We start from the raw sequence: 27,943 nt of genomic DNA on the forward strand, positions 1-27,943 counted from the left end.
CCATATTGCTCCCTTAATTCCTTTAATAGCATTTTAGCCTCGAAAACGTTAAAACAAAATCGCGCAGCTATCACAATCACTCTTTTCTCGTAACAATGATTCGCGCATTATATTTGACTATTAAGTAACTATATAACAGAGTATTGTAACTGTATAACAGAGTTATGGTTATTAAGTAACTATAATATATAACAGGGTACCTTACACACACACACACACACACACACACACACACACACACACACACACAGAAGATTTCACCATACTCGCGCTTATGTAAGTTTAGAATCTCTGTTACGCAGCGGGTTTCCATCGTATTGAATCCTCATACAGCAAATTAGATATAACTAATTGCATTATGCGCCCCTGGAACACAAGTCCCCCGCGATGGCACTCTCTCATTTGAGCATCGGGCAAGCTTAAGTTCACATCGAAGTTTACCTTAACGTCGTTCCGCTTAAAGTTGCCGAACCATGACAAAGAAGTTCGAATTTAATTGGCGCATCGAAGTGCCGGAGCTCTTGAGAAATGGCTCGGTGTTCGATCGATGGTTCGAAGACAAAGAGACGACTGAATACGAGCCGAATTGCCTATTCAAAGTCGACGAGTACGGCTTCTTCGTATACTGGAAGAGCGACGGCAAGGTATATAACTTACTGTAGAATCACTTTTAAACAGCTAAATCGTCCGGTTATTATTTTCCAACAAACAATGTAAATAGCTTATGGCTTTTTTTTATAGGATGGTGATGTCATAGAATTGGCTCAAGTGAGCGATATTCGTTATGGGGGCACGCCAAAGGTAAATCTCGCGTAAAGAAAGATTCGAAATGAAAATATTATAGTAATAATAATTTGTTTTACATCGACGATCGGTCCAGGATCCAAAGTTATGCAATAAATTAAGTAAACACGGAACGTTGGAGCAATTGGATCAAAAAAGTTTAACTATATGCTCCGGGGTGGATTATACGAACATTACTTATCAGCATGTTGTATGCCCGGATGCACAAACAGCTAAGGTAATAATCGGAAAGTTGTGAAAGGATTAAAACTATATATACATAAATTCAAACTTTAGAATATCTATGGATATTACTAAAACCATTTTTAAAATGTAATTCAACAATTATTTAATTTTTAACGTTATTAAATTACTCGTGGGAGCATATGCTGGCACAACTGAACATTGGCCGCTAATGTGCCGAATTACATTACTCGCGATCTAACATTTAATTTAATTTACCCTTTTACCTTTTGTTTTAGATATACGTTTGCGTTTACATTTATTTTATATATATATGTTACTTAATTGTTAATGCAATTGATACCCTCAATTATCTTCTGATTCAACTTCTCTTCATGTTAATGCCAATCTGTGGTTAATCAATTCAGGATTGGCAGGCTGGTTTGCGTTTAATTACGCACAACACGAAAGCAAGTAACGTTTGTCCAACGATACAGCTTATGAAGCAGTACGTATTCATTAACTTGAATCCAACTGCGGCTGCGCAAAAATTGCAAATAAATATTTGTACGAACGCTAATGCTGTTTATTTTGATCCATTATATAAAACTTGACTGATCGTTGCTCGGATCTGCTAGTTGGATGCGGCTAAGTTTCCAAGTCGATCCGAAGGGAAAGGTACCCGTGAAAGTGATATCAAAGACTTTTGCATCTGGAAAGACCGAGAAACTCGTTTATCAAGGATTATCGGAGCTAGGTCTGCCTAGTGGAAAGGTGAGTCAATAAGTACGGGCATTTTCAAAAGACCTTAATTAACATTTGAACGGGATCAATAAAGTTTACTTAAAGTTCATTCAGGGAAATTTCAAAGTTGTCATCGCTGCAAGTAGTTTTCCAATTTCAATTGAAATAGAGAAATAATACCTTAATTGTTCGACGACGTGACAATGTTTCGCTTGCAAATGATTTTTGAACATAAATTTAATCGTAAAAATCTTACATTACCTCGTATATATACGAAGTTATTATTTTATTATTATTTCATATACAATACGTAATGTATTTATGTTTTTAAATATTCTTATTTGGCATATAGTATTACTTAATATTAATATTAATGATATTTAATATTAAGTAATACTATACGCCAAATAAGAATATTTAAAAACATAAATACATTACGTATTGTATATAAATAATAATGAAATAATAACTTCGTATAGGTATATACGAGGTAATATAACATTTTTTTACGATTTTTATGTTCAAAAATCATTTGTAACCGAAACATTGTCACATCGTCGAACAATTAAGATAATATATGCCAAATATTACTTAATATTTAATATGTTAATGTTGATGTTAATTATAAGTGAGAACTAATATTTATTCAATCTTAATATTAATATTAATAAAATATATATTAACGCGCGCGCGTTATTATATTTTACATATGGCTATTTTTCACGTTTTAGAATGACAAAATAGAACCAGAGGCCTTCACGTTCGACAAGTTTTATAGCTTGTACTTTAAGATATGTCCTAGGAATGATATCGAGGAACTTTTTCAATCCATGTAAGCATTAACCCGCGCGTTGCATAATAATTTTACACGAAGGAAGTATCATCGTTTTCCACGTTATACAGCACAAAGGGGAAAACTGATACCATAAGTTTGGTGCAATTGGTGGAATTTATGAACACGAAGCAAAGGGATCCGCGACTCAACGAGATATTATATCCGCTTTACACGGAAAAGAGATGTACAGAAATCATAAATGACTACGAGACGGACGAGAAAGCGAAAGCGGAAAGTGAGTTCCCGCAAAGTTAAATTCTCTTTCGTCGTTATCCGTTTTTTACGCCCGAAATAACGTTTCAATGTTTTATTACCCTCAGAGAAGCTGACGAAGGATGGTTTTATACGATACTTAATGTCGGATGAGAACGCGCCGGTGTTCTTAGACAAATTGGAAGAATGGATGGACATGGACCAGCCGCTCGCGCATTATTATATCAATTCGAGTCACAATACTTATCTCAGCGGACGTCAGATCGGTGGCAAGAGCACCGTCGAAATGTATCGACAGGTTCTGCTTGCTGGTTGCAGGTGATCTTTCAGTTGTTGTAACGACGACATATAAAAACGTGTAGACGGAGAAATATTTCAAACAATTCCGAAGAGAAAATTAAAGAAGAACTATCGCGACTGTAGGTGCGTCGAGCTGGACTGTTGGGATGGAAAGGGCGAAGATGAGGAGCCTATCATAACTCACGGCAAAGCTATGTGCACCGACATCCTTTTCAAGGATGTGATCTACGCTATAAGAGACACCGCGTTCGTTACTTCCGAGTACCCCATAATTCTGAGTTTCGAGAATCACTGCTGCATGAAGCAGCAATATAAACTGGCGAAATACTGCGACGAAATATTCGGCGACCTGTTGCTGAAGGAGCCCCTGAAAGATTATCCCGTGAGTGAGAGACGTCATGTTTAATGACCGCGATCCAGTGAATTAAAATTAATCACACGAGTACATGCGAATGTGTACTGTACGACATTATTTCCAGCTCGAGCCTGGGTGCCTTCTTCCTCCGCCGAGCGCGCTGAAACGCAAGATATTGATCAAAAACAAGCGATTGAAGCCGGAAGTGGAAAAGGCCGAGCTCGAGCTCTTCCGCGCCGGACAGTTCGAAGATAAGGATGAAGTGGTAGAGGATGCCAGTGCCCCTGCAGTTGCTCCACCTCCAGAGCCAGAGCCGCCAAAGGTGATTAACCACATTAATGAATTTTTAGAAAGGCGGGAGTTGAATTTTGCTCTCCCTCTTTCACTCTTCTTCTCTCTGGAAAATTAAAATTTTTGGCGTTCAATTTGGCGTATCTTCGATACGTTTGCGGTTGTGCAGGAAGGCGAAGCTCCTGCTGCAGGCGAAGGAACTGAAGAGGTACAAGCGGTTCAATACACGGGTAGTACAATGCGGGTCCATCCTTATCTCTCGGCAATGATAAACTACGCGCAACCAATAAAGTTCCAGAGTTTCGAAGCTGCAGAGAGTATGTGGTATATTTAACGAAATATCATACTTATCTGTAATTGAGTATATTAGGATAATAACGCACGATTTTATGTGAAAACTTTAAGTATAAAAATCATTTTAAACACTAGAACTATACCAAAGCAGTTAGAAAAATATCTAAATTTTAATTTTTTATCAAATACATTTTCTGAAATTTCTCAGTGACTTTTGTTATAATATGTAAATGATCAAATTGATTAATTTATTTTTTCCCTTCATCTCTTTTTATATTTATCTTACATCTTGTTCTTCAATTATTTTCAAGTGCGTTGTATTTTAATATTAAAACTACCAAAGCAGTAAAAATAATTAGTTTGTAATTTTTATCTTTATAACAATACATTTTTTATCTTTGTAGTCATCGACAAATAAAGTATAAAGGACGCAGTCTAAGAATAAAATTAAATCAGGATGTACCATAGTCGAAAGCCCGACATGCCGGTGTGCAATCGCTCCACATCCATCTCATCCTCGAATAATCTCGCCAGGTTGAAAGACCAAGTGGGTGAAAGATTCGAACCATGCCTGTACCATTAACGAAGTCACGATGTGGCAAGGGCGTAAATTATCTATGTTGATTAGATGACTAATGAATTTACTTACGGAGCAACCGCAGACCAGAATATCGCACCGCGAAAGCGACAAACGCCTCACATTGTAACGAGCTAACCGTTCGACGCGTCGCGAGTGAGTGAAGCATCGGTAGGAAGGTTAACACAATATACACCGAGGGAGGGGATAGATTATCGTATACAGTCGTTCTAAATTTTTGACAGTCTCTCGATCACACTTAGATACGTGTAGTATATAAGATTAATTGCAATGATTGCGATGCTTCTTACGTGGGCCAAACTAGTAGGCAATTGCAAACTAGAATTAGGGAGCATCGTAATCATATTAATTGGAATACTCCGAATCATTCTGTCATAACCGAGCATAGAGTCGAATGTAATCACGATTTTGATTGGAAGAACGTTGAAATTTTAGACCACGAATCCTATTATTATAAACGTTCAGTTTCTGAGATGATATGTATAAAAAGGCAGGCGAAGGGGTTGAATTTGCAGACTGATGCTGAGGGTCTGCCTGACACGTATCTAAGTGTGATCGAGAGACTGTCAAAAATTTAGAACGACTGTATACGATAATCTATCCCCTCCCTCGGTGTATATTGTGTTAACCTTCCTACCGATGCTTCACTCACTCGCGACGCGTCGAACGGTTAGCTCGTTACAATGTGAGGCGTTTGTCGCTTTCGCGGTGCGATATTCTGGTCTGCGGTTGCTCCGTAAGTAAATTCATTAGTCATCTAATCAACATAGATAATTTACGCCCTTGCCACATCGTGACTTCGTTTTATCTTTATAACAATACATTTTTTTAGACTTTCCGTGATTTTTATTGCAATATGTAAATGATTAAATTAATCAATTTACTTTCTCCTTCCTTCCTTTTTTCAAAGAAATATATAGTAGTATATTTAAATATAAGATATAGATAATCATCAGTTTAAGTAGGTATTAAAATTTGTGTCCATGTATTAATTTTTTTAGGAACCTTTTAGTTGTAAAATTATGCAAAAATGTTGTTGTGAATCTGTAAGCACGTGAAATTTAATAGTACTCTTTCTCTCTCGCGAAGAGTTTTTCGTGTAATAATGTACCTTAAATTTACCGAGGGGTATAACGGGTGTGTATGTGGTAGTGCATACGTCCCGAAGACTTAAGGAGGGTTAAATGAATGAGCGTACACGTGCGCGCGTGTCGCGCGCGCGACATGTACTAATGTCTCGACCCCGACGTTGCAGGCAAGAATATACATCATAATATGTCTTCGTTCTCCGAGACTGCCGCTCTTAACTATCTGAAAACTCACTCCGTGGAGTTCGTTAATTACAACAAGCGGCAAATGAGTCGAATATATCCAAAGGGCACGAGGGCTGATTCGTCGAATTACATGCCCCAGGTAACTGCAACAATATATACAAACGTGCTTAGATTCTCCGCAGAGCTATTACTCACGTATATATCCCTATTGCGTAACGGTATATGGACTGCATTGGAAGTCGCACGTTCTTTCGTCAGACATTATTTTGAGAAAAATAAAGGACTTTCTTGGTTTCGCGTATACCTACTCGTTTTATGCGAGATGCTCGTCTTCATTTAGGTCTTCTGGAACGCCGGTTGCCAGATGGTGGCTTTAAACTTCCAAACTCCCGATCTGCCGATTCAGCTCAATCAAGGAAAATTCGAGTACAACGGTACGACGGGTTATTTGCTGAAACCCGACTTCATGCGAAGGCCCGATCGAAGCTTCGATCCTTTTTCCGAGGACGTCGACGGCATCATCACCGCGCAGTGCGCGGTACAGATCATTGCCGGGCAGTTCTTGTCGGACAAGAAGGTGGGCACGTACGTGGAGGTGGATATGTACGGTCTACCGGCAGACACGATTAAGAAGGAATTCAGGACACGAATGGTACCGGCGAACGGTCTGAATCCGGTCTACAACGAGGAGCCGTTCTTGTTCCGGAAGGTCGTGCTTCCCGATTTGGCGGTGCTCAGATTTGGTACTGACGTCTCTTCTTCATATAAGGATATATTCATCGCGATATAAATTCGAAATAAATAAATGCTGCCGTCCACCGAATATTTTTTTCAATCATATGTTTCATCTCGCGTAGGTGTGTACGAAGAGAACGGCAAATTGCTCGGACAGCGAATCTTACCCTTGGACGGCCTTCAAGCCGGCTACAGACATATCTCCTTGAAGACCGAAGCGAACTTCTCGATGGCGTTGCCCATGCTCTTCTGCAACATAGAGCTCAAGATTTACGTCCCCGATGGATTCGAAGGTAGCATCTCAGCCGCGCGGCTCAAAAATAGTAGCACTCTTCGCTTCTTTCGCTCACACGGAGCCCGCCTCCAATTTCAGATTTTATGGCCGCCTTGTCGGATCCGGGTGGTTTTAGCAAGGCTGCCGAGAAGCAAACTGAGACGATGAAGGGACTCGGAATAGAACAGACGGATGCCAAGGCGGACGCTAAGAAGAAGAAAGAAGAAGAAGCGAAGAAGGGTAATAATTCATTTACTGCAAGATGTGTTTTTTATATATTAAAAAATGATGATTAAATTAAATGGTAGAGGAGCAGAAAATTATACCAAATATTGTTTGTTATATGCGGTATGTATGCAATTCTTACGCAATTTCAGCGGAGGTATTAAAACTGGAACCTATTACGTTAGAATCGTTGAAGAAAGAGAAAGGTTTCAAAATGGGCAAAAAGCACCAGAAAGAGTTGGACACCATGAGGAAGAAACATGCTAAAGAAAGACAAACTATGCAGAAGAATCATTGTAGCGCCATCGAGAAGTTAACCAGAGGAAAAGAGTGCGTTGGAATTTACAATAATTCAGTAATTCTATTGCGCAAAGAGAGATTTGAGAAATTTACTATATATTTAATATTTAATGATATTTTCACAGCAAAAATGCTCTGGCGCAGGACGCGAATGTGAAGAAAGTTATAAGCGAACAAACGGCCCAATGGTCCGCCATGATGGAGAAGCAGAGGAAGGAGGAATGGGAATTACTGAAGAATCAAACGCAGAGCTCTCGCGACGAGTTAAAGAGACTGATCGAGGTCGTGCAAGCCACGCAAGTTAAACAGATGCAGGCGAAACATGACAAGTTGGTTCACCCCATTTATTCGTTTTGTTTATATTTCTCGCCGATTAATCTCCGCAATAGACATAAGTTCTGATTCTTTTTTTGTCACACGTCGCTTAAATACGTTAATTAATATTGTAGAGACATAAAGGATTTAAATACCAATCAAGCGAAAGTGTCCGTGGAAACGGCGAAGGAAGTAATGAACGACAAGACTTTGAGAACGAAGGGTGAGAAGGACAGAAGGCTTCGCGAAAAGAAGCAACAGAATACGAAAAAATTTGTGGACGAGAGGAAGACTATAGAGATCAAGCAAGGCCGTGAAAAAGAGAAGCTGAAGGTTACGCACGGAAAACAAATGGAGGACCTGGACAAAGACATCAATACAGTAAGTTTGAAAGCCATTCGACCCTGTATATATTCGGTCTTTTTGTAGAAAAAGATATACCGAACTTTTCATGACTCAAGTAAGTTTGCGAAACTTGGAAGATAAAAACATTCAATTCCTTTCATAGTTAATTCTTTTTAGAGCAAGAATTTTATTTCAAAAATTAAGTTTTCATAAATACGCCTTAAATTTTTCCTTTTTTTGAATGAAGAAAAAAGTTTCGATCGTCATTAAACGTTTTGTTGTCCAATACTCGCAAATAGAGAAAATGTATTATAAATAAAATGAATTATAAAGAAGCAAGCAATCGTGTAACTTTTGCCTATGAAATTAATGTAATTTTGCGAAATAATGCGTATTTGTTTGGTCATGTTGCAGAGTATTGAAATATACGAGAACGAAGCGATTGAATACGACTTATCATCCAAGGCGGAATTCTATATATAGTTTTCTCTTAATTTCTATATCATCACACTTATCGTTTGATTATTGTTTTATATTTTGTGTAATACATATATTTATTTTTCTATTTCTCATAATAATATATCTTTTTATACTATTATTACTACAGCAAATTATTTTTAGCTATGTGTAATTCATCGTATATCTATCGTTACTAATCATTGATAAATATTTATGTATTAAGAAATATATGGATAAATAAAGGAATGGCGTGTTCCAAAAAAATATCTTGTTAAAATACCTTGTTATGGATTCTATATCATAATTGAACTCCTTTATAAGGAATGGCATAGATAAAAGCGTAGAAGTAATATATCAATAAAATAATTTTTAATATCGATTATTATAATATTTTTGAAATATTTATTAACATATAGCTCAACAATTTTAGACCATATTTTATCTCCGAAGTGTAATCAGAACTGCACACAGCTCTATAATTATTTACACGACAATCGGAATGTATAAAACTATCGCTTGGCACGAAATTTTGTACGTTGTTAGACTTTTTTTGTACGTATTAAGAAGTAGTTAAATATTGACGATTAAAATCACAAACATTTAAATTCTCTTGAGAAATTCTACTAAATTTTATCTAAGAATACACAGCATCTGTACTTTCCTGTAGTTGAACGAAATTTTGTACAAACGGCATACGGTACACACGTAAGGAAGCGATAGACCCGATACACGCTCCAATCCAGTAAACTATCACGTGCTCCAGAGATGAGGTTCCCAGACAGCCGTATTTTAAAGAAGTCGCCAGTGCGGGATTGAAGTAACCACCGGTGTAATTGAAAGCTGAAATACATTGTACATCAAGGATCAACAATACAGGCATTTTTTTACGTCACAAAAGAGAATATAAAAATGTTCGCTGACCTGCAACCACCAAAGACGTCCCCACGAAGGCATCGATGATCGTGCTGAACCTCGGGTTCAAGTCACCTAGCACGCGGGATACCACCCTACACATGCATGTTGCAACGCATTCCACAAGCGCTCCAGTTATAACGGACACCTGAAAAATCGTCGCACACAATTTTTTAAATTTATTCCATAATAATAAAATTATTTCACACGTGTTGAAAATGGTCAATGGGCACGTATTGCATATCACATGATATACCGGATGAATAATGAAATAATGTTTAAAAATTAATATTAATTAATAATTAATATTAATTAATTATTTTTAAATATTATTAATAATTTTAATTAGTAATTAATTAATAATTTTATATATAAACGCGAACTAAATTCTGTTCGTGAAATCAGAGGTGATTTGGCCTTGCCTGCAGATCTGTAGTGCAATCGCCGTATGCCCTGTTCTTGTGCGTAGAAGCGAATTGGAACGCCCACAATATTTGGATGTACTTGAATATGATGAGACCGCCAGCCAATTCCGCGCATATCAACAGAAACGCGACGGTCAGGGGTTTCTTATGTATTACTACATCCTCCATGTGTGTATAAGGGCACGCCGAAGCTTCATCCCAGTTTATCGACCACCAGATTGTTAATAGAAACAAATAAAGCGCATACATCCACACTCCCCAATTGTCCGCAACTGTAGAGAGAAGTTTAAATTTCTTTTTTGGGAAAAACAAGGAAGAATAAAGGCAAATTGTTGTAACGTGTATAATAAGAATGACACAAAATAATACCAAAAATTTAATTGATAGCTTAATGGTACATACATTGAAAAAATATAACGCTAATATATAATACGCAACATATTATAAATATAATTGTAATATAAATAATGGGTACCTAAATCCGTAGTCATCGTTTATCAAAAATCGCACGTTGATTTATAAAACAGAGAGCAGACTTACTTATAATGAGCTCAAAACATGCCCCGCAAAGTTCTGCCGTAGCTATGAATTCGAGGATCAAAGTTCTCGTGAGGGGATAAGAATCAAGATAAAATAGCGCATAGAGCCTTAGCCAATACGCTATCCAAATCGTGACTCCGATGTACACTGTAGACACTATCAAGTCTATTGATCCAGGCATTATCCTATTAAGATACGTGCCATTTAAACAAGTGCGGCATCAGCATAATAAAAACGTATGAGCGTAATAAAGCACATCCGATGTAACTCCGCGTGCTAGAGAGATCTACCGTTTATCTTTATACCATCCAACACAGCGTTATATAATTAATACAATTTAGATTTTACAACAGATCATCAATTTACAAATTAACGGATATAAATTAACGGATACGCTTATTTTATCAACAAGATTATTGAATATTTTACCGTGTGATAACGTATATTCAATGATAAGACACGAAACTAAAAATTCATTATGTAATTGATTTACCAATTCTACGAATTTGCCTAGCCTAATCGAGAGATACGGTAAAAACTTACGGGATAATCACCAAATCACACTGGCTGTTATTTCAACTTTTGTTACCTCGATTTTCATAAATACTGTGCGCACGATACATTTGCATCGAGTAGGGCTTCACGCAGCGGTTATTTAAAACTAGGGAGTGCCGAATATATCTACGCGAATATGTCGCGAGGCTTTAAATAACTCGCTGAGATTGTCACGAAGCATAGTATTATAAAGCAACAGAATTGCTATTGATACTATGTAAAGAATATCTTTAAAATTGGCTAAAAAAATATTCAGAAAAAATTAAATTATATTTCAGTAAAACAAAACTTGGAAGTACATTTTCATATTTTCGTCAGTATAGGATCGATAAAGATTCTCGTAAAGAACTGAGTGGCGCAATGCACCAATGACGTCGTGGATGCTGCAGAATGTATATCTGATACTGTCAAAACGTTCACTTTAAACAATCTATACAAAAAATCTGTTATAGATCTATTTCAATGACATGAAATGAAACGCATATCAAGGTCAATCATAAAGGGACTCCACGCATACAATCAGAAATCATATCTGCAGTTTTATTCGCTTCATGAATTAACTACATTATTTTATATAGATTGAAATAAATGATTTCATGTATTTTGAGAATGTGGATTAACACTAATCTTATCACTGTAAAAAAAGAAACATTTATTTACAAGAATTAGAGGACTCCCCTTTGTGTTTTTTAGCAGTGATATGAGAGTCATCTTGATTCTGCGTTCTTGATACTAGCCTAGGAATTCGTTTAGCTTTCAAGTAGGACATTGTTTCGGTTGATGACCTAAAAATTGATAAAAATGATCGATAAATTAATGCGGTTATACGTGTTAATTATACGAGAAAATGTCTAAAAAATTCCATGTAGTTTTTAGAGAGTTGTATCACATTTTTATATGGAATGCATTTTGGGAAAACATTTCTCGAGAAAGCCCAGATTTATGGGGATTCCATTAATAGGGAATTGCAATGAAAAAAGTCAAGTTAGGAAGAATTTATATAGCTGTGTATGATCGTATTTTAGTAATACTGAGAACAATTATAACACTATAAAAGATACATGTATTGTGCATACCTTGTATTTTTCTGTTCCGTCAACACTTCCGTTGGATTACTCTCATTACTCGAATTAGAAGTCAGAGAATAAGGAATGATCTGATAAGTTCTACCAACAAATTCGTTAGGTGACTCGGTATTTTCTGTCACAAACGAGACAATTCGTGTTTCTGCTTCACTTGTAGACTTTCTTTTACTTTCAGATTCCGACTTCGCAGTCTTTGCGTCTGTCTGATTTTCGACCTTCGGTTTCAGCTTGCCATCTTGCGTGGGGAAAATTACAGTAGGCAAGTTAATAGTTTTATCCCCTTTGGTGTTATTCATCAATTTAATTAGCAAATTCGATAACTCCTCTCTTTTTCTCGTTACGACAATTTCCTCGAACCAGGTTTTCAAGGTTTTAATTGGCAAAGTATAATCTTTAATAGGATCCTAAAAAAAGGAAAGAAACTCATAATTACATTAATAATTTATGTAATTATACATATAAAATAACATAATAATATAAAAAATATTACAGGTATTTTAATATACTTGCCTTGAAAAAATGTTCCACATACTGCAATACATACAATCCGCAATCAGTAAAATTTGATTGCTGGGGTACTTTCGGACACGCTCCCTTAATAGTATCTTTCGAGAATGTCTTTTCTACACCAAGTTTGGCAACATGTTCGCAACTTAAATAATCTCTTAACGTAGCAACTACCCGTGCTCTACTAGCGCCAGCAAGTGAATCGAATATCAATATGCAGGGACTATAAATTAAATTATTTAAATATTAAAACCACAATACATCAATTACATCAAGTACATGATATAGACATGCTACTTACAGCTTGACAATTTCCTTTGGTTCTTCTTTAACTTCAACTTTAATGTTGATCTGGGTTTTATTTTCTTCCGGTTGCTCAGTCTCGTCCTATAAGTAAAATATGTTGCATATAATCAACTGTTTTAGAACAAAAAAAAAATTATCAACAATAAAATTTATTCTACCTCTTCGTCGCTGTCGACTTCCATCTCATCATCGTCGCCTTCTGCTTCGTCTCTCTCAGATCCATCATCTAGTTGGTCTATCGTTATGGTCGTTGTTACAGGGGTGATTGTTGTAGAGCCAATTGTGACAGCTTTTGTTTTCAACTCTTTTATTTTTTTGCTCTTTTGCACAGTCTTATGAACGTCGTTGGGTTTCGTAGCACAGGTGGAGACTTTTCCGACTAATCCAGGAAAGCAAATAATAGCCAAGAACCAATGTGCGCTATAAACAAATTATATTATTATGTAAAATGATCTTTGTTTATATTACCAAAAGTCAATAGAATTATTGAGAATAAAATAAATAAAATTGATCGACTTGTTTATTATATATTATAAAGTTAATGAGGTAAATTTCAATATGAGCCCAAGGCACGGATGTGAGCGTCTATGTTTTGAGCATAAAACTTCAGATGTCTTTTTTTCTTTTTTCTCGCCTATATGTAATTGAATTTCTCGTATATGCAATTGATTTCTTTATCTAATGTCCCGATTCTATAATTTTTTAAATCCTCAAGTCTCGCGTAGACTTGAATATTAGAATACCATACAAAGAAGCTTACCGCATTTTAGACCTTGTATTAATTTTATATTAAAATTTGCAAGATTACTTACTGTTCGTTTATAGGAATTATAATAAAATCTTTCTCAAATATATTGACATTCTTCGTCCACTTCTGTACTCTCGCATGCCGCTTGGCGGCTGGTGTCATTGGCACGGCGCTTTCAGCAGCTTGAGCATGTGGGCTAGTTAAACGTTTGTAAAAATACGAACTGAACACGTGAGTTCTATGTTGATCAGATTCTGATAATACCTCTAAGGTCAAATACTTTAAATAAAAGTCTATAATCACATCGTTCAAAAACTGATCTTCTGCGAGACACATATAATCTTCAGTGTTGATGGCTATTCCTCCTTTTGCAGGAGGTGGCGGATATACAGTTATTCTATAAAAAAATAGTTTTTGTATAAAAACAATTAAACAATATTTAAAAATTTATAACTATGCGAAAAAATCAAGTAACACTAGGTGAAATAGATAAGATTATAAAATATATTTGATCTAATATACCAAGTAATATTAATCTATTAAACAAAAGACAATTATTAAAAAAGATTCTCACGTTTGTATGTCATCATTGATACCGGTGGTGTTTGCTAAGTTTTGACTCATCTTCCGTGTAGTAATAACCGATTGTAGACACTGTAAAAACATAAATATATAAAAATATATATATGTTATGCGTTATTATATGTATAAAATAAAATATAATTAAGTCAAATACGTACATCCCTTGGTGATGCTCGTATAAGTATATCGTTTGCTTCCTTAGGATTCAATTCGCCTATTTTATCTCCCCGTGAGAATAAACTTGTTAGTATCGCCTTTGAATCATCCGGTAGCTTATCTGGTAATAACGTAATACGTTTATGCGTGTGATCTAAAAAATAATACATCATAAAGTATTAATCATCCGGACCTTTTAAGAATCTTTACGAGTCTTACACATATACATATTAGTATAAAAAATTGTTGAGATTAAATAACACTTTTTAAAATAATCATTAAATTACAGAACTAAAAAAACGAAAAAAACTACAAAAACTATATAAAATATAGAATGTTTGTCTATGTCATATAAACACCTTTTCCAGCAGGGTCGTAATATGGCCCCTTTGGATCTTGCATTCCTAATAATTCACGTATCATAGTTCCTGTACTTATAGATGTATAAAAGAATAGTACTGGCATTGTCTTTCCAAAATGAATTAAAAGCTTAACTATATCTCTATATTTGACATCCAAAGTAACAAAACTTGTGTCTGTAAAATATTTAAAAAGTTTGTAAATTTGTTTATCTGTAGACATATATGTTATAGGTAAAATCAACCTACCATCTTCTAACAAAGGTACGCTAAATCTTACACCAGTATGGGAAATCACTACTTTTTCCCGAGGAATATATTTATAAGAACCTATTCTGACCGTCCGACACTCTAGAGCAGTTTGTGGTAGTTGCCCAATATCTAAAAATTTGTGATTTTCACATATTCCTAAATCCAATATTATCTCATTATTATATTAGTATATCAGCCGACATGTTAATTGACGATCACTTATGTTTCTTATGAAATATCACCTTTACTATTTTCTTCATTATCCATCGTAAACTCGTCACATGGACTAGTGTTCGTAATTATTGGTTCTTTATCCAAAATTGTGTCCACATTTTCAGTAAAAGAGTCAGTTGCATTGCCTACTACTGCGTTACTATTAGTGCTTCCTATTTTTTTAGTTTTGCCTTCTTCCTCTTCGTCAGACGATATTGTCAAACATTCTAGAAATTTATAAAATAATCATTAATATATATGTTACACATACACACATGTTTCGTGCACAAAATATGTTACTAAACATACCTGGTTCTTTGTGAATAGGCTTTGGTTTTGAAGCTGCACTCTTACCCTTTCCCCTGGGCCGCTTGCATATAGGACCGTCTCGTTCTATTTTCTCCAATTTCACAACATTTCGTTCGCTGTTGTTCTTCTTATAGAACATCTATAAAGATATACAATCGTAATATATCTACAAATTAACACAGGAAATGATGGCGAAAAAAATTGCGGATAGAAATATTATGATACATTAAGATCAGCGTAGTAAACTGCTTTCAATATGACCTGTAATATGGCAGTGATATAAAATGTCTTAATTTTAGAACTAATTCTTGTTTAAAATCTTCTCTAAATAACATACTTCTTAATAACCATGTGCTGAAATAGCGCTCTAAACTTACTATATATTAAAAAATGCTATGTTAATAGTCCTCTTAAACTAAATTCTTAATCTTAAGTAAACTAAATTTGTTAGTCATTCATCAGTCAGACAATCGATTATTATAACAGAGTCATTGTAACAGGTGATCCTTATAACACTGTATTAATAAATATATCGGTCTTCTGGCACCGCAGTCATAATCCTTACATCGACAGACATCCCAGTCTCCTTCCTTTCTGCTATGGGTACAGACTTGACTTCCTCAATTTTTAATTTTGTATTACATCGTTCACATCGGTTGAAGTGTAATGAACTGTAGCCGCAGTGTGGACAGAGAGCAAGCATTCCTTTGACCAAAATAGGTTCCTAGTAATAACACGGTATACTTCGTACTTGTAGCATATCATTTATTTTGAATGATGAACTTTAAGTGTACTCCCTTAATTTGTTACGGAATTCTTATCGATTGCATCAACGTGACATTATCACACTTGCATATAGATTATCATTAACTATGTTGTATACTGTTTACTTCATTTCATTCTTACATTCCGTTATTTTTGATATGATATATCTATTATATCATTCATACAAATATCAATCAAACATATATATGTGTATAGTAATACCTATTATCACTATTATATTATATTAAAGAAATTGGCATAATAAAAAAAAATATTACTGCAAATTATATAAATCATATATTTTTGTATTAATGTTAGATATTATCGACTGTTTCAGAACTATGACATTTTCTAATAATTAAATACTAATTCCAAATTTTAGGAATTTAAGTTTTAGAAAAATAAAATTTCATTGTACGTATATTTGCAATATAAACGGAATTGAAAAGAATAGCATAACTTTTATGCCAATATCCTTATTTAATCTAATTTTTTAATAATAAACTAACAAGCTTACCTCAGGAGTTTGTGGAGAGGTGTTACTATTTTCATCCGATGTACTGAAAATATTATTTCAGAATTTTTTGTAATATATATTTGGATATTATATAAACAAATCAATATAAACAAATATAAAATTAGAATATCTTACTTGATATTTTGGGATAACTTTTCAGCGATAGTGCTCACAATTTCCTGAGTAGAATTACAGTCACCATCACTACCATCCAAGGATGACGTATGCATCACACCTGCTTCCACTATGTAGTTTATCCCCAATTCGGGATCATCCACCAAAGAGACTTGTGGCTCACCAGGGAATGAAATATTCACCTAAAAATATTTTATGTAATATATGAATGTATAATCTCACAAAAATTCGATTATTACTGTTAAAGCATTATGTGGTTGATAACTCTGGATGAAAATAGCATATAATTGCAATTATCCCATGCAATTGCGCAGCTTATCCCATAAAGCTCTTGGATACTCGCCACGACCATGTTAGATCGTGACGTCAGAGGTGAGAAATGACACGCTGAGAATTATTGCGCCATTTTCAAATATTTGAATAAAATATTTGAATAAAAAACCACTTTAATTCGCTTTAGTGCACTTATAAAATGTTCTGAAAACTTTTCTCTTCCCTTGACAGTTAATAAACAGCCGTAAAATAAATGTGATATGAAGCCTATACAGTTATACGTTTGAGCACAAGCCTCTTTTCTCGCCTTTAACATCACGATCTAACATAGCCGCGGCGAGTACCTAGAAGCTGTAAGAAAAATTTTAAACTCGAATAATCATTGATGTTGAGATAGATATTCCTAATATTTAAAAATATCTGACAAACTTCTCTGAAATTCTCAAATTCTTCCAACTACATAGCAATCATTCTGTAGTCTTTCTACAAGTCTTTCAACTTTGTAGAAACATACCTGGCCCAAGACTGCACGTACCTGATCCAATAGGTCGTGTACCGTGCAGTCCTCGTTCGGTATGTCGAACGTAATTAGTCTCTGTTCGCCCGTGGTTAACATCACTAACATTTTTGCCGTATTTCCTTGAATTTGATGCTGAACTATGGCATTTGTTGGATCGTTAATAGTTTTTTGGAGGTAAGCGACGCTTTCACTTAAATTGTTCTCGGGTTCCAATCGTGGCGAAGAAGATTGTTGCGTTTGCTCTTTCTCCTCAACACATTCTGGAGTATCGACTTCCATCTCAATACTAGTAACATGTGTATTATGTTCAGCTGATAAAGGGACTGACGTTGCCATAGATGGTTTCTGTATTTCTTGAGGAGAGACTGAAATCGGCTGCGTTCTTTGTTGCACAGAATTTATAAAACGACGTGTAGGATTTTTCAACGGGGATTGACCATGTTGCAAAGTATTAGAGTGTTGTTGTTGTTGTTGTTGTTGTTGTGTGTTATTTTGTTGAAACCTTTGTTTCTCGATATGCTGTTTCTGTAATTGTTTAAATTTGGCTTGCTTGATTTGCTCATTTAAATGTTCCATATCCGGAGGTTGCACTTTCGTTGGTGTTTTCGAGATTTCAGGAGAAACTATTGCTACAGGTCGCACATGCGACATATTCGGATTACGAATAACAGGTCTCACAATCACATTCTGTCTTGGCGAATTGATAGTCTTGCAAACAGACAGCGTAGATTTGGGACCTGTTGTGTTAGAATTTTGAATCCGGTTTTCCACCGTAGTTACTACGTTTATTCCATCTGGAGTTTGAGATGCTATGCCTACTATGCTGTTTGCCAACTGTCGACTTTTATTCTGGTAAGATTTAGGTGATTTTTTTTCCGTCTGATTTGGATTGAATGATCCAGAATTTACATAAACAGGCTAAAGTAAAGATAACTGTTAGATCATAATTAAAGAAATAAATTTAATTTTTTTGCTTAAATATTATTATAGGGTGTAACTCACTGGTGACGTGATATTATTTTGTATATTACTTCTAGTTAAAATGGCAGTCTGCTTCTTTTCTTGTAATAACGTATTTTGCTTTGTTATTACAGTAGTATTAGCGTTTTGTATTTTCATTAGCTGTATTTGTTGCCCTTCATTTTTACACTCTGCCTTAATACCTGAAAAAAAATGGCTTATTCGCAGTATTGCAAGCAAGAAAAATACCAGAAACCTGTGTTATGTACACAACACTGAAATATAAATATAGCTCCGCAGATTTTGTAAAGCACATTAAAATAGTGCAAGTATTTGCTTACTTGTATTACTCGCAATGCTCATACTATTTTCATTAACAATATGTGCATTCACGGTAGTTGGTTTCAATATTTCCTGGGATCCAGATATTTCATTCGTTTTGATTATAAAAACATTTTGCCTGAAACATAATAAACGCTATTACAAATACTGTTATACGAGTATATATATATATTTTTTACTAAATTTTAACTAAACATATAAGATATTGATACGGATATTGTGTATACACAGTGACTCACGAAAATGTCAAATGTACTACACAACAATTTACGACTATCAGTCATCTACGACTAACTGACTCGAACAAAGCAATCAACGAAAACGACCTTTCAATATCAGCACAACATATAAACAAATATATATCTGTGATGTTGCTATAGATATTTTCGTTCACAAATTTTCAAAAGAAATTCGTAATAATAGTACGATTTGATCAGTTTCGTGAATCACTATATGTTGATAAAAAATATACTATTTTATTTTACGGAATATTGCTTATGATGAGCGATTAGATGAAACTAACGAAAAAAAAGGATATTGGAACAAAAGTTTGCTATCTGGATGCGAGATACAACTTTATAATGGTGAATAATTATTCGATAAAAGTTTCAATTTAAGTAAAAAATAAAGAAATTATATTTATATTTTCAAAATAAGATTAGATAAATTTTTTTTGGTTGTATTTTTTCATTTAGATTATACTTATTTTAACATTGACTTAAAATGGGTTTAAGCTAAATCAATTTTTTTTTAGATTTAAGATTTTTAATAAGAAATATTGATCGATTAAACTCATATACAATATACTTAGTAAATTGAGAAACTAAAATAGAATTAGAATAGTCACTGGTACAAAAGATCGCTCATAGGCCACACATGTTAAGGATGGATTGTACCAAATATATATTTTACACAATATTCTAATTATCATTTGCAATTTCTAATCATTATTTCTGATTACTTCTATCATAAATATATATTTATTTTGAATTATATTTCATTAAATTTTTGATCTATGTGCTTTATCTTAAATATAAATTCTTTATACATACATACATACACAACACATCATAATCAATACACCAGTAAGCAGGCTTATGATATAAATCTACTTTGGTAATACTTTCTTTGAGGCACACGCGAACAAGAGAACCTTTTGCATAAAATATAAAACATTCAATTTCCTGAACAAACTGAAAAAAATTACTCAAATCTTATCTTCATAAAAATCGACAAAAACATGAACGTGAATGTAATGTTACAAACGTTAGATGAGATAAATACTAAATATAATAACTATAATAGAAAATTCAAAAAAAAGAGTTTACTGTATTCTTAATTTCTTCTTAATATTTTTGCAGCACGTTTTGTTAGCCTATAAATACAGTTTCATTGTTTTAAATATTTGTATAAAAAATTGTATTATGTAAAATAATATTGAATGTAATTAGTTAACATACACTGCTATACATTTAAAATATACATATTTTTGTACCTCATATTCATATTTATAAGACGTGCAAAATATAGATACTTAAAGTCACATTTCACTATTTTTACCAAAATCACATTTAAAATTTAATTACATACATATATACATATATGTTCACATATAGTATACGCGGCGTGTTCAATAGCGTGATAGAAGACTACTTTAAGAAGCACCTGTTATAATAATGTCTCTTTCATGTTATACAATCCTAATGTATGCAAAATATTAATCAAATCTTAAGTGCGTTCTCTAAGAATATTCATAAAGTTATTTTAGGAATCGGAACAACATTATAATCTCAAAAATGTATGGCCCATCAAGATACATATTCTAAGAACTAAAATATTTATATTATTTTAGAACCATAAAAGTTTATCTCATACAACCAGTCATCATATCAACGCCCCATGTATTTCTTCTGAGAGATATTAAAATTATGAAAATTTAAGTAAATCTCGAATCTCTATATTTCTCATAAAATATCAAAAGCTTAAAGTTGCTCTATCTATCCCGATGCAATTCGATCAATTGAAAATGCATGCTGTATAATTTACCCTTGTTCCAATCGCGCTGCAGATATTTGATTCCCTAAATTAATTGTTTGCGGGGAGAATATTGCCTGCCTGTTTTGCGGTGCAGTAGTATAAGTCACAAGCTGTTGTGAACCGTTACTGCTATTATTAACGTCCCCATAAACTAACTGAATTCGTTGCCCATCTGCAGTACAGATTCTTGATACGTCTTCTATCGTGAAAGTACCACTGGCATTGGTCACAACGTTAAAATTATATTGTGCCATATTATTCAAAACTTAGAGGCTGGCAAATACGATCTTTCCTCAATTAACAAAGATCAAGATTGGATTGTTGCTAATACATTGAATTAGGCCAATCCATCAATATCATGTCTGTAGAAGAATCTGCTAGTTTTGTGTGGTACAACCTATGGAAAACAATCACGAATTATATCCGCCTTTTATGTAACATGTATAGATTCTAGTGTTTCAAAAGCAAATACGTCCGAACAATACAATTGTTGCGAAAATATTATTGAAAGAATGTAGAAATATATGTATATTGTGAACTTAACAGCATAAAAACTCGTTAATGTATAAAGAAAAAAAAATAATACAATATTGTAAAATATACTTCAAAATTGCAAACATTATTAAAACGTCTATAGAATATCATGTCTGTAAAATTGTAGGTGTTTAACTGGATTCTGACTGTGTTTAAGTATTTGTATGGTGCACGTATTTCATAAGACACGTATGTAAAATTACATCAGAAATTATAAGATACTATTAGAACATACTAGGTAAAATATAAACATCTTTAGGGCCGGTTGTTCCAACCTGTTGGTAAACTACCTAATAGTTAAATCATATATATGTCTTTGTTTATCCATTACATTAGACAAAGATGGACATATAATTTAACTATTAGTTAGCTGACCAACAAGTTGGAACAACCGGCCCTTTATGTTCATTAAGGAGAGAGACTTTAGTTTAGTAGAGAGTAAAACACGGAAAAATAAAATTTCACATTAATAGAAACTGTTCAACTTTTAAAGTAGTCTTCTATAGAAATTAATTTTCCCCCAAAATTCTAAACACAAATTCTGCTAACTTCAAATAATTGTTGTTGCAGAAATATATATATTTATCGCAGCTTTCCTCAGTTCAAGAAAATTATAAACTTTTGTACAATATATGTGCTTCAAAGATATCTTATATCATAATTTAAAAAAAAAAAATTGACGTGACGGTGATGTATGTATTTTAGTTGGGTTAATATGACGTGTTGGTCTATTCATCAAACAAATATAATTTTGCAAATTATAGCAGCATGTGGCAAAAGATAGTTGAAATAATAACACAATGAAACATTATTGTAAGCAAAACTTCTTATGCCAAAGATATAAAAACAACTTTAATGAAACTATAAATGTATAGCATTATAGTTTTGAGATTGTCGAAGTTTTATTTTATATACAGAGTGCCTCACCATTGATGTAATTAATTATGGGGGGCACGTCTTTTGACAAAATTTGAAAAACAATATGTATGCCAGTCCACTTAAAAAAAAAATACAATTACCCGTAGTTTTATATATAGTCTTATCAATTATACGTAATTTTGCAAATAACAGCATAGATTATATCACGAGGTACGTTCAACAAATTTTGGAATATACGTATCTCGTGGTAAGCGAAACAGGAGCGGTTGACGCGAAATTCCATGTAGTTGCCCTTTCTTAAGTTTCTAATTAAATAAAATGCCCACATATATGCTAATTGTTAATGTATCAACTAATCACTGAATTCACACTGATCACACAACTTAATTGGAAGAAGAAAAGTGTCTAACTTAATAATGATTTTAATGAGTTTATTTTAATACTTAATTTAAGAAATTAATGTAACTTAATTACAAAAAATGTGAGTGACACTTAAATGGAGGGATACACACAGTGAGTTAGTTGTCGACTTTTGACATAATGAATGATCATGATCTTAAATGACAGAACAGCTGTAATAAAGGATATAAATGACAGATTGTTTACGTTTAAATATTTTCTCGTGCAGAATGTGAGAAGACGTGAAAATATGATACACTTGGGCTTTATAACGTGTTATTATAATCGAAAGCACACTTTAACGTGATTCTAGGGAAGTCACATGTAATTAGGACAAGGTGATTAAATTTCGCAGACACTTGTCGGAGGAGGCTTCGTGACGCGACGGTTTGGCAAACGTCGAGAGCTACGGCGATGTCCGATGCGAGCTGGACGCGACTCGCGACGAAAAACCAGCACGTTCGACCGGCGGATGCGATCGGCGATCGAAGGCAACGGGTCGCGTCGCGACAGCGTTACGGGAGTAGTTTAAAGCCCGCAACGACCATAACCTAAAAAGCCAGAGGGGGGACAAAGGAAGTCGCGGCCGCGCTTCCTCGCCTCCTCGACGCGACGGCCGTCACGGGGATCGATCGGGGGTCCGCCGGGCGAGCCGACCGATCGCGGGGAACGGGAGGTCGGCGCGTTTACGACGACCCGAAACGAGAAATCGGCCGCGGTACCGTGTCCGTTGAGCACGGGCACTCTCCTAACCTCGTCGCGCGGATTAAGGGATTAGTCGCGGGAACGGGGAGGGGCTCCGAAGACCGGTATCGACACGTTATCTCGCGGCGAGGCGCGGCGTGGCGGCCAATTGACAATCCGCTCGCGGAACACGTGGCCGCCCCTCGCGGGGACGCGTGCGAGGAGACGGGCGACGGTGACGGCGGGCGACGAGACGGCGACCGCGATCCTTTTTCTCCTCTTTCTCTCGCCACTTTTGCCACGGGATAACCGTGTTCCGCGCTCGCAAAACTGTGCCGTACAACAGCGATACTCACGATAGTTCGCACACGCCGTCTCACAGACACGCCGTAAACGAACACCCGTGTGAACGACGCGATTCAGCACTTCGACTCGCTCCTCTCCGCTCTCACTTCGCTGCGTTCGGCGCGAGTAAATAACAACTGCACCTCGCCATTTTACGCATCCACTCGTAGCGGGCGAATCGCGCGGCGCGCGCTGCGATCACCGCCGCCGACGACGAACGGGCGGGCCGGGGAGGGAAGACCGAGCGCCCACCGCGCAGTCGCACTACGCCGCACTTCCGGGACGCCGCTCGACCGCGAATTTCAAACTCGCGTCACCGCGCCGAAGCGTATGGATCGTAAACCCATACGAGCCACAAATAGATAGATTTTATTCGCATAAGATAATTTCAATCAAACTTCAATTAGTTTAATCGACGATTAATTCAATCGACAGAATCGCCCACACTGTATAATTCGTTAGATAGTCTAATTGTTTTTTCCATACGCTAAATAATAAAAATTTATTCTATTTGCTTTAATAAAATAAAACAAACATTATTTGATAAGTTTTACCAATTAAATTTGTATCGGAGTTTGGTCAAAGTCATCCGCTTTTGATATACCGAAAAATCAGTTGATTAGTTTTAATATACAAGGAATTCCATTGTATTTGCATTGCATTGTGCAAGTTCATCTGAATTGACTTTTGATCTTTAGTCGATGACGAATTGAGCTTAAATGTGTCTGGATAAATTTATTTGGGCAAACTTATCTTCTCAATAAATATACTGACATATAAACTTTTTCCGCCCATCTGGTATTTTTAAAAATTAATATATAGCGATAGTAAAATATACACATAAGCTTATTTCATCATTTCAAAGTATGTAAAGAACATTTTATTTATATATTACTGTACATAATTTTTCGTCAGAACATAGTAATTTAAAAAAATGCGTACTTTGCGTATTTTCCCTGATTATTAGAAACGGTTGAAAAAGTAAAAACATTTCTGCATATAACTGATTTAAGATGCAGTACCATGATTTATTCATATATATAAATTGTATATATCCATTTTTTTATTTACATTTCTCAACAAATTGACTGTCAATACTTGCTACAGTATTGCGAAATAATGGAGCTATCCTTCGCCTGCTATGCTCTAACGTGTAAGACTCAAACGGGAAAAAATTAAGAACCAAAACGGGCGAATAGGATTTCATTCCGAAAATAGGTAATCGATTGCGCTCGTTGTTCTCGATTACAGCGTAGCAGTAGGCCAGTTGATACGTGCTCGTAATATCGGCGAAATCGCGAACGATTTTGGTGTCGCACATCTTCAGGGGATTTAATTTACAAGTAACGATTTTCGATATATCAAGATTCTGAAGAAATAATATTCCTGAAAAGAGAGAAAAACTGTTTTTAAAACTGTCGCTGTTAAATCTTATGTGCATATGATAAATATGCACTCACTATTTTTTGATTCAAAATGTTTGTGCCTCGCGACGAATAAGTGAAAGAACGCTTGACAAACAGAATAAAACACGGCGTGCGGTTTTGCGTCATCAATGTATTCCGTGTCTTCTTGAGAAATTATATATTTGTGTATCCATAGTGTCAAGTTGGACATTGTCGTTTTCACTAACCTAAGAGAAAATAACGTTATAATGTTAGGTATACTCTTTTATAAAGTACATACCATAAAATTGTCAAAATTAATGTGTTATGCTATAATTACCCGGGAGAGATAAATGAGGCAGTAGCATGTAAGCTAGAAATATAGTAAACAGCTGTTTGTCGAAGAACTGGCGCTACATTAGGATCGGTTACTTTATGCCACAACCAATTTGTGAACGTTTCCGTGATTACGGTTCTAAAACTGCATATGTAGAACATAATGTATTGCACGTATTGACTACCGTGCGTAGGTAATATTACTGCTTCAAATGCGCAGAGAATATCGAAGTATAGCGTTCTCAAGTTCTCTATCTGCAGAACGCCATTCGCGAAACAAAACTCGTTCATATATTTAAGAAATAATTCCATACACGAATCCAGTGTACGTGCAGTTGGATGGACAGTATTTCTCTTGTCCGTGTCATTATTTATTTTGATCAGATCGTTATTATCAGCTGTTCCATTCGAGCTGATACAATCATCTACTACATCATCTTCCTCATCGTTGCTTGTTTCTTCACGGGGAATATTGACATCCAACATCACTAGCCTAAAATACAAATACATTATTTATTAACTTACCAATAAAATAAAAAAATGGTTAAGTATTACAGCAATCAGCAGATTCCAAATACAGCTCCGATTCCTACTCCATGTATATCTTGATTTTATAAAATGTTGATCAGAGAGTTAAAGGAGTGAATAAAGGAGTGAGATAAATGGTGGTCCAAAACCCATATTTCATTAACAATTAGAGTTTCATTTACCGAGTTTTTACTAGAACACTTACCTGTTAATAATAAAGACCAAAATATTTGATCTCAGTTGAGGTGCATAATTTAGAATTTGTAATAACGCATAGATATAAATTTCATGTGTATAAGTGCCATGTACAATATATGGAAATTGCGATACGAGGGATTGCAGTAAAACTTTGTCTGACCTAAAAATTTATAATGTGTACTTATATGATAATAATGAGAAAAATTATTAATTTATACAGTCACTTTTTCATATCTTACATTGGCACTACTTCCAAAATTTTATGCAATATGTCATGTATGTGATTCAACCTCTCCGTATCTTCACTTTTAAACTGTCCAATTTCATGTTCAAGATTATTATCTTCTGCTACAAAAATAAGTATTGTAATAAATATCACATTATTTTTTATAAAATATTATTCTAGACTACTAAATACAAAAATTACCTGGTTTGAACAATTCGACTAGACGATTTATTACAATTTTTATATGAAGTGTCTGCATACACACTAAATCTTGCAAGAAGAATTTATAAGTTGAAATTACTTCTGGTGACCTATTTGTCCATTCGATTTGAAGAAGTGCTTGAACAAACGATTCGTGTCTAATATCTAACAAGGATATACATTGTCTTGCTTCAGTTAGAAATTCTGTTAAATCGCTATCCTGAAGAAACAAGAATGCTTTAAAGTATCTTGCATCATAATATGCAACCAATCGATTACTATGTAAATCATATTATACATATATATCATGCATTAAAAGATTGTAAAAGACTTAAACACAAATTTTCTTTGCGTCTTTCACCTATTATTACCTTTATAGCACCTTCTTTAAGCAAATGTATCAGTTTCTCGTATTCCTTAATCCCATCACTGTTTGCGGAATTACATATTATATTTTTAACATCTTTCGGGAGTTTAAAATATACTTTGCCAGGCTGCTTAATAAACTGTGCTCTAACTCCGCTGGCTTTCAGTATAGATGACACACTGCTGACTCTTGAGGATACCACAGACATCTGTTGAACCGATAAATCGTCAGAACTCCTAATGACAAATTCTTGAAGGATTCTCAATGACAAAGCTATCTCGGAAAGTGCCGCTTTAAACTCGAATGCAGAGATTTCAGTCAAAATAATCGCAATCGAGAGATTTCAGTCCAAATAAATAAAATATCACGAAATTATCGCTGTCATCGCGAAATCGGCAAGTGAAGCGGCAAAACGAAAGAAGGTTACGTGCAATACGTGCGTGTTAAAATTAATTATTAGACTGGACTACCTACTTCGATGAGTACAGCTTTCACTTTATGTAGTGTACACTGCTTCCGGCAATTGCTGTACGTACGTTTTTAATCTGGACGCGTATTATATCACACGTGCAAACGTCGAATCACTCACCATACGTTCGCGGCCACATGTTTCGGCGAGACAGCGGATGTAGCCATGGCTTATTGGACTTATATTGGACTATTGGAGTGCCGAGTGGACCAGAGTGGACTGCTCGAAACGCCACTCGCACCCATTTTCAACGTTGGAACTATTTGGCATATCCATTTTCTGGCACTGCCGATAAAGTCTCCCCTTGGTGCGTGTCCGTGCTGCGCCTATAATTTTCGTGCTGTGTAATTTTTTATATAATATATTTTTGC

At 35.0% G+C, this 27,943-nt stretch overlaps 4 protein-coding genes across 16 annotated transcripts; 1 reads left to right on the plus strand and 3 right to left on the minus strand.

Moving 5' to 3' along the window:
* The first annotated feature begins 432 nt into the window (after positions 1–432).
* LOC139785938 (1-phosphatidylinositol 4,5-bisphosphate phosphodiesterase) lies at positions 433–8,846 on the plus strand. The gene is made up of 19 exons (XM_071725123.1): positions 433–644; positions 742–801; positions 881–1,021; positions 1,395–1,474; positions 1,605–1,740; positions 2,442–2,542; positions 2,614–2,780; positions 2,866–3,076; positions 3,182–3,440; positions 3,538–3,735; positions 3,874–4,021; positions 5,852–6,009; positions 6,211–6,613; positions 6,728–6,898; positions 6,979–7,119; positions 7,257–7,434; positions 7,530–7,733; positions 7,854–8,100; positions 8,479–8,846. Exons 1-19 carry the CDS (start codon positions 474–476, stop codon positions 8,545–8,547), a joined length of 3,243 nt encoding a protein of 1,080 aa, XP_071581224.1. The 5' UTR covers positions 433–473; the 3' UTR covers positions 8,548–8,846.
* A 29-nt stretch (positions 8,847–8,875) lies between these two features.
* On the minus strand, positions 8,876–11,322 carry Aqp (aquaporin). 2 transcript variants are annotated; one of them, XM_071725122.1, is made up of 5 exons: positions 10,944–11,322; positions 10,401–10,585; positions 9,858–10,132; positions 9,445–9,583; positions 8,876–9,363 (listed from the first exon to the last, which is right to left on the minus strand). In XM_071725122.1, the coding sequence occupies exons 2-5, from the start codon at positions 10,579–10,581 to the stop codon at positions 9,158–9,160; spliced, it is 801 nt and encodes a 266-aa protein (XP_071581223.1). In that variant the 5' UTR covers positions 10,582–10,585; positions 10,944–11,322; the 3' UTR covers positions 8,876–9,157. The 2 variants fall into 2 exon arrangements, with proteins under 2 accessions (XP_071581223.1, XP_071581221.1); XM_071725120.1 differs by having other exon boundaries at positions 10,401–11,322.
* A 147-nt stretch (positions 11,323–11,469) lies between these two features.
* Positions 11,470–24,045, minus strand: LOC139785935 (uncharacterized). Of its 10 annotated transcripts, none has more exons than XM_071725119.1 (20): positions 23,874–24,045; positions 21,031–21,418; positions 18,984–19,102; positions 18,685–18,845; positions 17,698–18,600; positions 16,890–17,071; positions 16,755–16,797; positions 16,038–16,196; positions 15,473–15,611; positions 15,193–15,390; positions 14,948–15,079; positions 14,699–14,875; positions 14,342–14,493; positions 14,176–14,255; positions 13,666–13,998; positions 13,012–13,273; positions 12,849–12,934; positions 12,551–12,770; positions 12,032–12,444; positions 11,470–11,740 (listed from the first exon to the last, which is right to left on the minus strand). In XM_071725119.1, exons 2-20 carry the CDS (start codon positions 21,273–21,275, stop codon positions 11,608–11,610), a joined length of 4,137 nt encoding a protein of 1,378 aa, XP_071581220.1. In that variant the 5' UTR covers positions 21,276–21,418; positions 23,874–24,045; the 3' UTR covers positions 11,470–11,607. The 10 variants fall into 10 exon arrangements, with proteins under 10 accessions (XP_071581220.1, XP_071581215.1, XP_071581216.1 ...); XM_071725114.1 differs by having other exon boundaries at positions 17,677–18,600; XM_071725115.1 differs by having other exon boundaries at positions 14,948–15,106; positions 17,677–18,600; positions 21,100–21,418; positions 23,874–24,044.
* Positions 24,046–24,862: 817 nt separating this feature from the next.
* Tif-ia (RNA polymerase I-specific transcription initiation factor RRN3 homolog Tif-IA) lies at positions 24,863–27,829 on the minus strand. 3 transcript variants are annotated; one of them, XM_071725109.1, is made up of 8 exons: positions 27,693–27,829; positions 27,108–27,311; positions 26,737–26,956; positions 26,549–26,654; positions 26,317–26,469; positions 25,588–26,076; positions 25,323–25,495; positions 24,863–25,248 (listed from the first exon to the last, which is right to left on the minus strand). In XM_071725109.1, exons 1-8 carry the CDS (start codon positions 27,693–27,695, stop codon positions 24,926–24,928), a joined length of 1,671 nt encoding a protein of 556 aa, XP_071581210.1. In that variant the 5' UTR covers positions 27,696–27,829; the 3' UTR covers positions 24,863–24,925. The 3 variants fall into 3 exon arrangements, with proteins under 3 accessions (XP_071581210.1, XP_071581207.1, XP_071581208.1); XM_071725106.1 differs by having other exon boundaries at positions 26,549–26,657; XM_071725107.1 differs by having other exon boundaries at positions 26,549–26,657; positions 27,578–27,762.
* Positions 27,830–27,943: the final 114 nt, after the last annotated feature.

This window comes from Temnothorax nylanderi, unplaced genomic scaffold, assembly GCF_030848795.1.
Source record: "Temnothorax nylanderi isolate EJ_2023f unplaced genomic scaffold, tnyl_v1.0 TNYL_tig0922_pilon, whole genome shotgun sequence".
Lineage (NCBI taxonomy): Eukaryota > Metazoa > Arthropoda > Insecta > Hymenoptera > Formicidae > Temnothorax > Temnothorax nylanderi.

What these genes read in the sequence shown, in the direction of transcription:
- LOC139785935 (XM_071725110.1), bottom strand. Translation starts at nt 21,275, where the DNA reads ATGGCACAATATAATTTTAACGTTGTGACCAATGCCAGTGGTACTTTC. An exon ending in AAAATAATATCACGTCACCA is followed by an intron (nt 18,601 to 18,684) that starts GTGAGTTACACC and finishes TCTTTACTTTAG; the next exon opens with CCTGTTTATGTAAATTCTGG. An exon ending in ATAATTCCTATAAACGAACA is followed by an intron (nt 13,274 to 13,665) that starts GTAAGTAATCTT and finishes ATTTGTTTATAG; the next exon opens with CGCACATTGGTTCTTGGCTA.
- LOC139785938 (XM_071725123.1), top strand. Translation starts at nt 474, where the DNA reads ATGACAAAGAAGTTCGAATTTAATTGGCGCATCGAAGTGCCGGAGCTC. An exon ending in TTTGGCGGTGCTCAGATTTG is followed by an intron (nt 6,614 to 6,727) that starts GTACTGACGTCT and finishes CATCTCGCGTAG; the next exon opens with GTGTGTACGAAGAGAACGGC. An exon ending in AAGTTAACCAGAGGAAAAGA is followed by an intron (nt 7,435 to 7,529) that starts GTGCGTTGGAAT and finishes ATATTTTCACAG; the next exon opens with CAAAAATGCTCTGGCGCAGG.
- Aqp (XM_071725122.1), bottom strand. Translation starts at nt 10,581, where the DNA reads ATGCCTGGATCAATAGACTTGATAGTGTCTACAGTGTACATCGGAGTC. An exon ending in ATGTTTTGAGCTCATTATAA is followed by an intron (nt 10,133 to 10,400) that starts GTAAGTCTGCTC and finishes TTCTCTCTACAG; the next exon opens with TTGCGGACAATTGGGGAGTG. An exon ending in ATTGCACTACAGATCTGCAG is followed by an intron (nt 9,584 to 9,857) that starts GCAAGGCCAAAT and finishes ACGATTTTTCAG; the next exon opens with GTGTCCGTTATAACTGGAGC.
- Tif-ia (XM_071725106.1), bottom strand. An exon ending in TTAAAGAAGGTGCTATAAAG is followed by an intron (nt 26,957 to 27,107) that starts GTAATAATAGGT and finishes TTGTTTCTTCAG; the next exon opens with GATAGCGATTTAACAGAATT. An exon ending in GCCTCATTTATCTCTCCCGG is followed by an intron (nt 25,496 to 25,587) that starts GTAATTATAGCA and finishes ATTTTCTCTTAG; the next exon opens with GTTAGTGAAAACGACAATGT.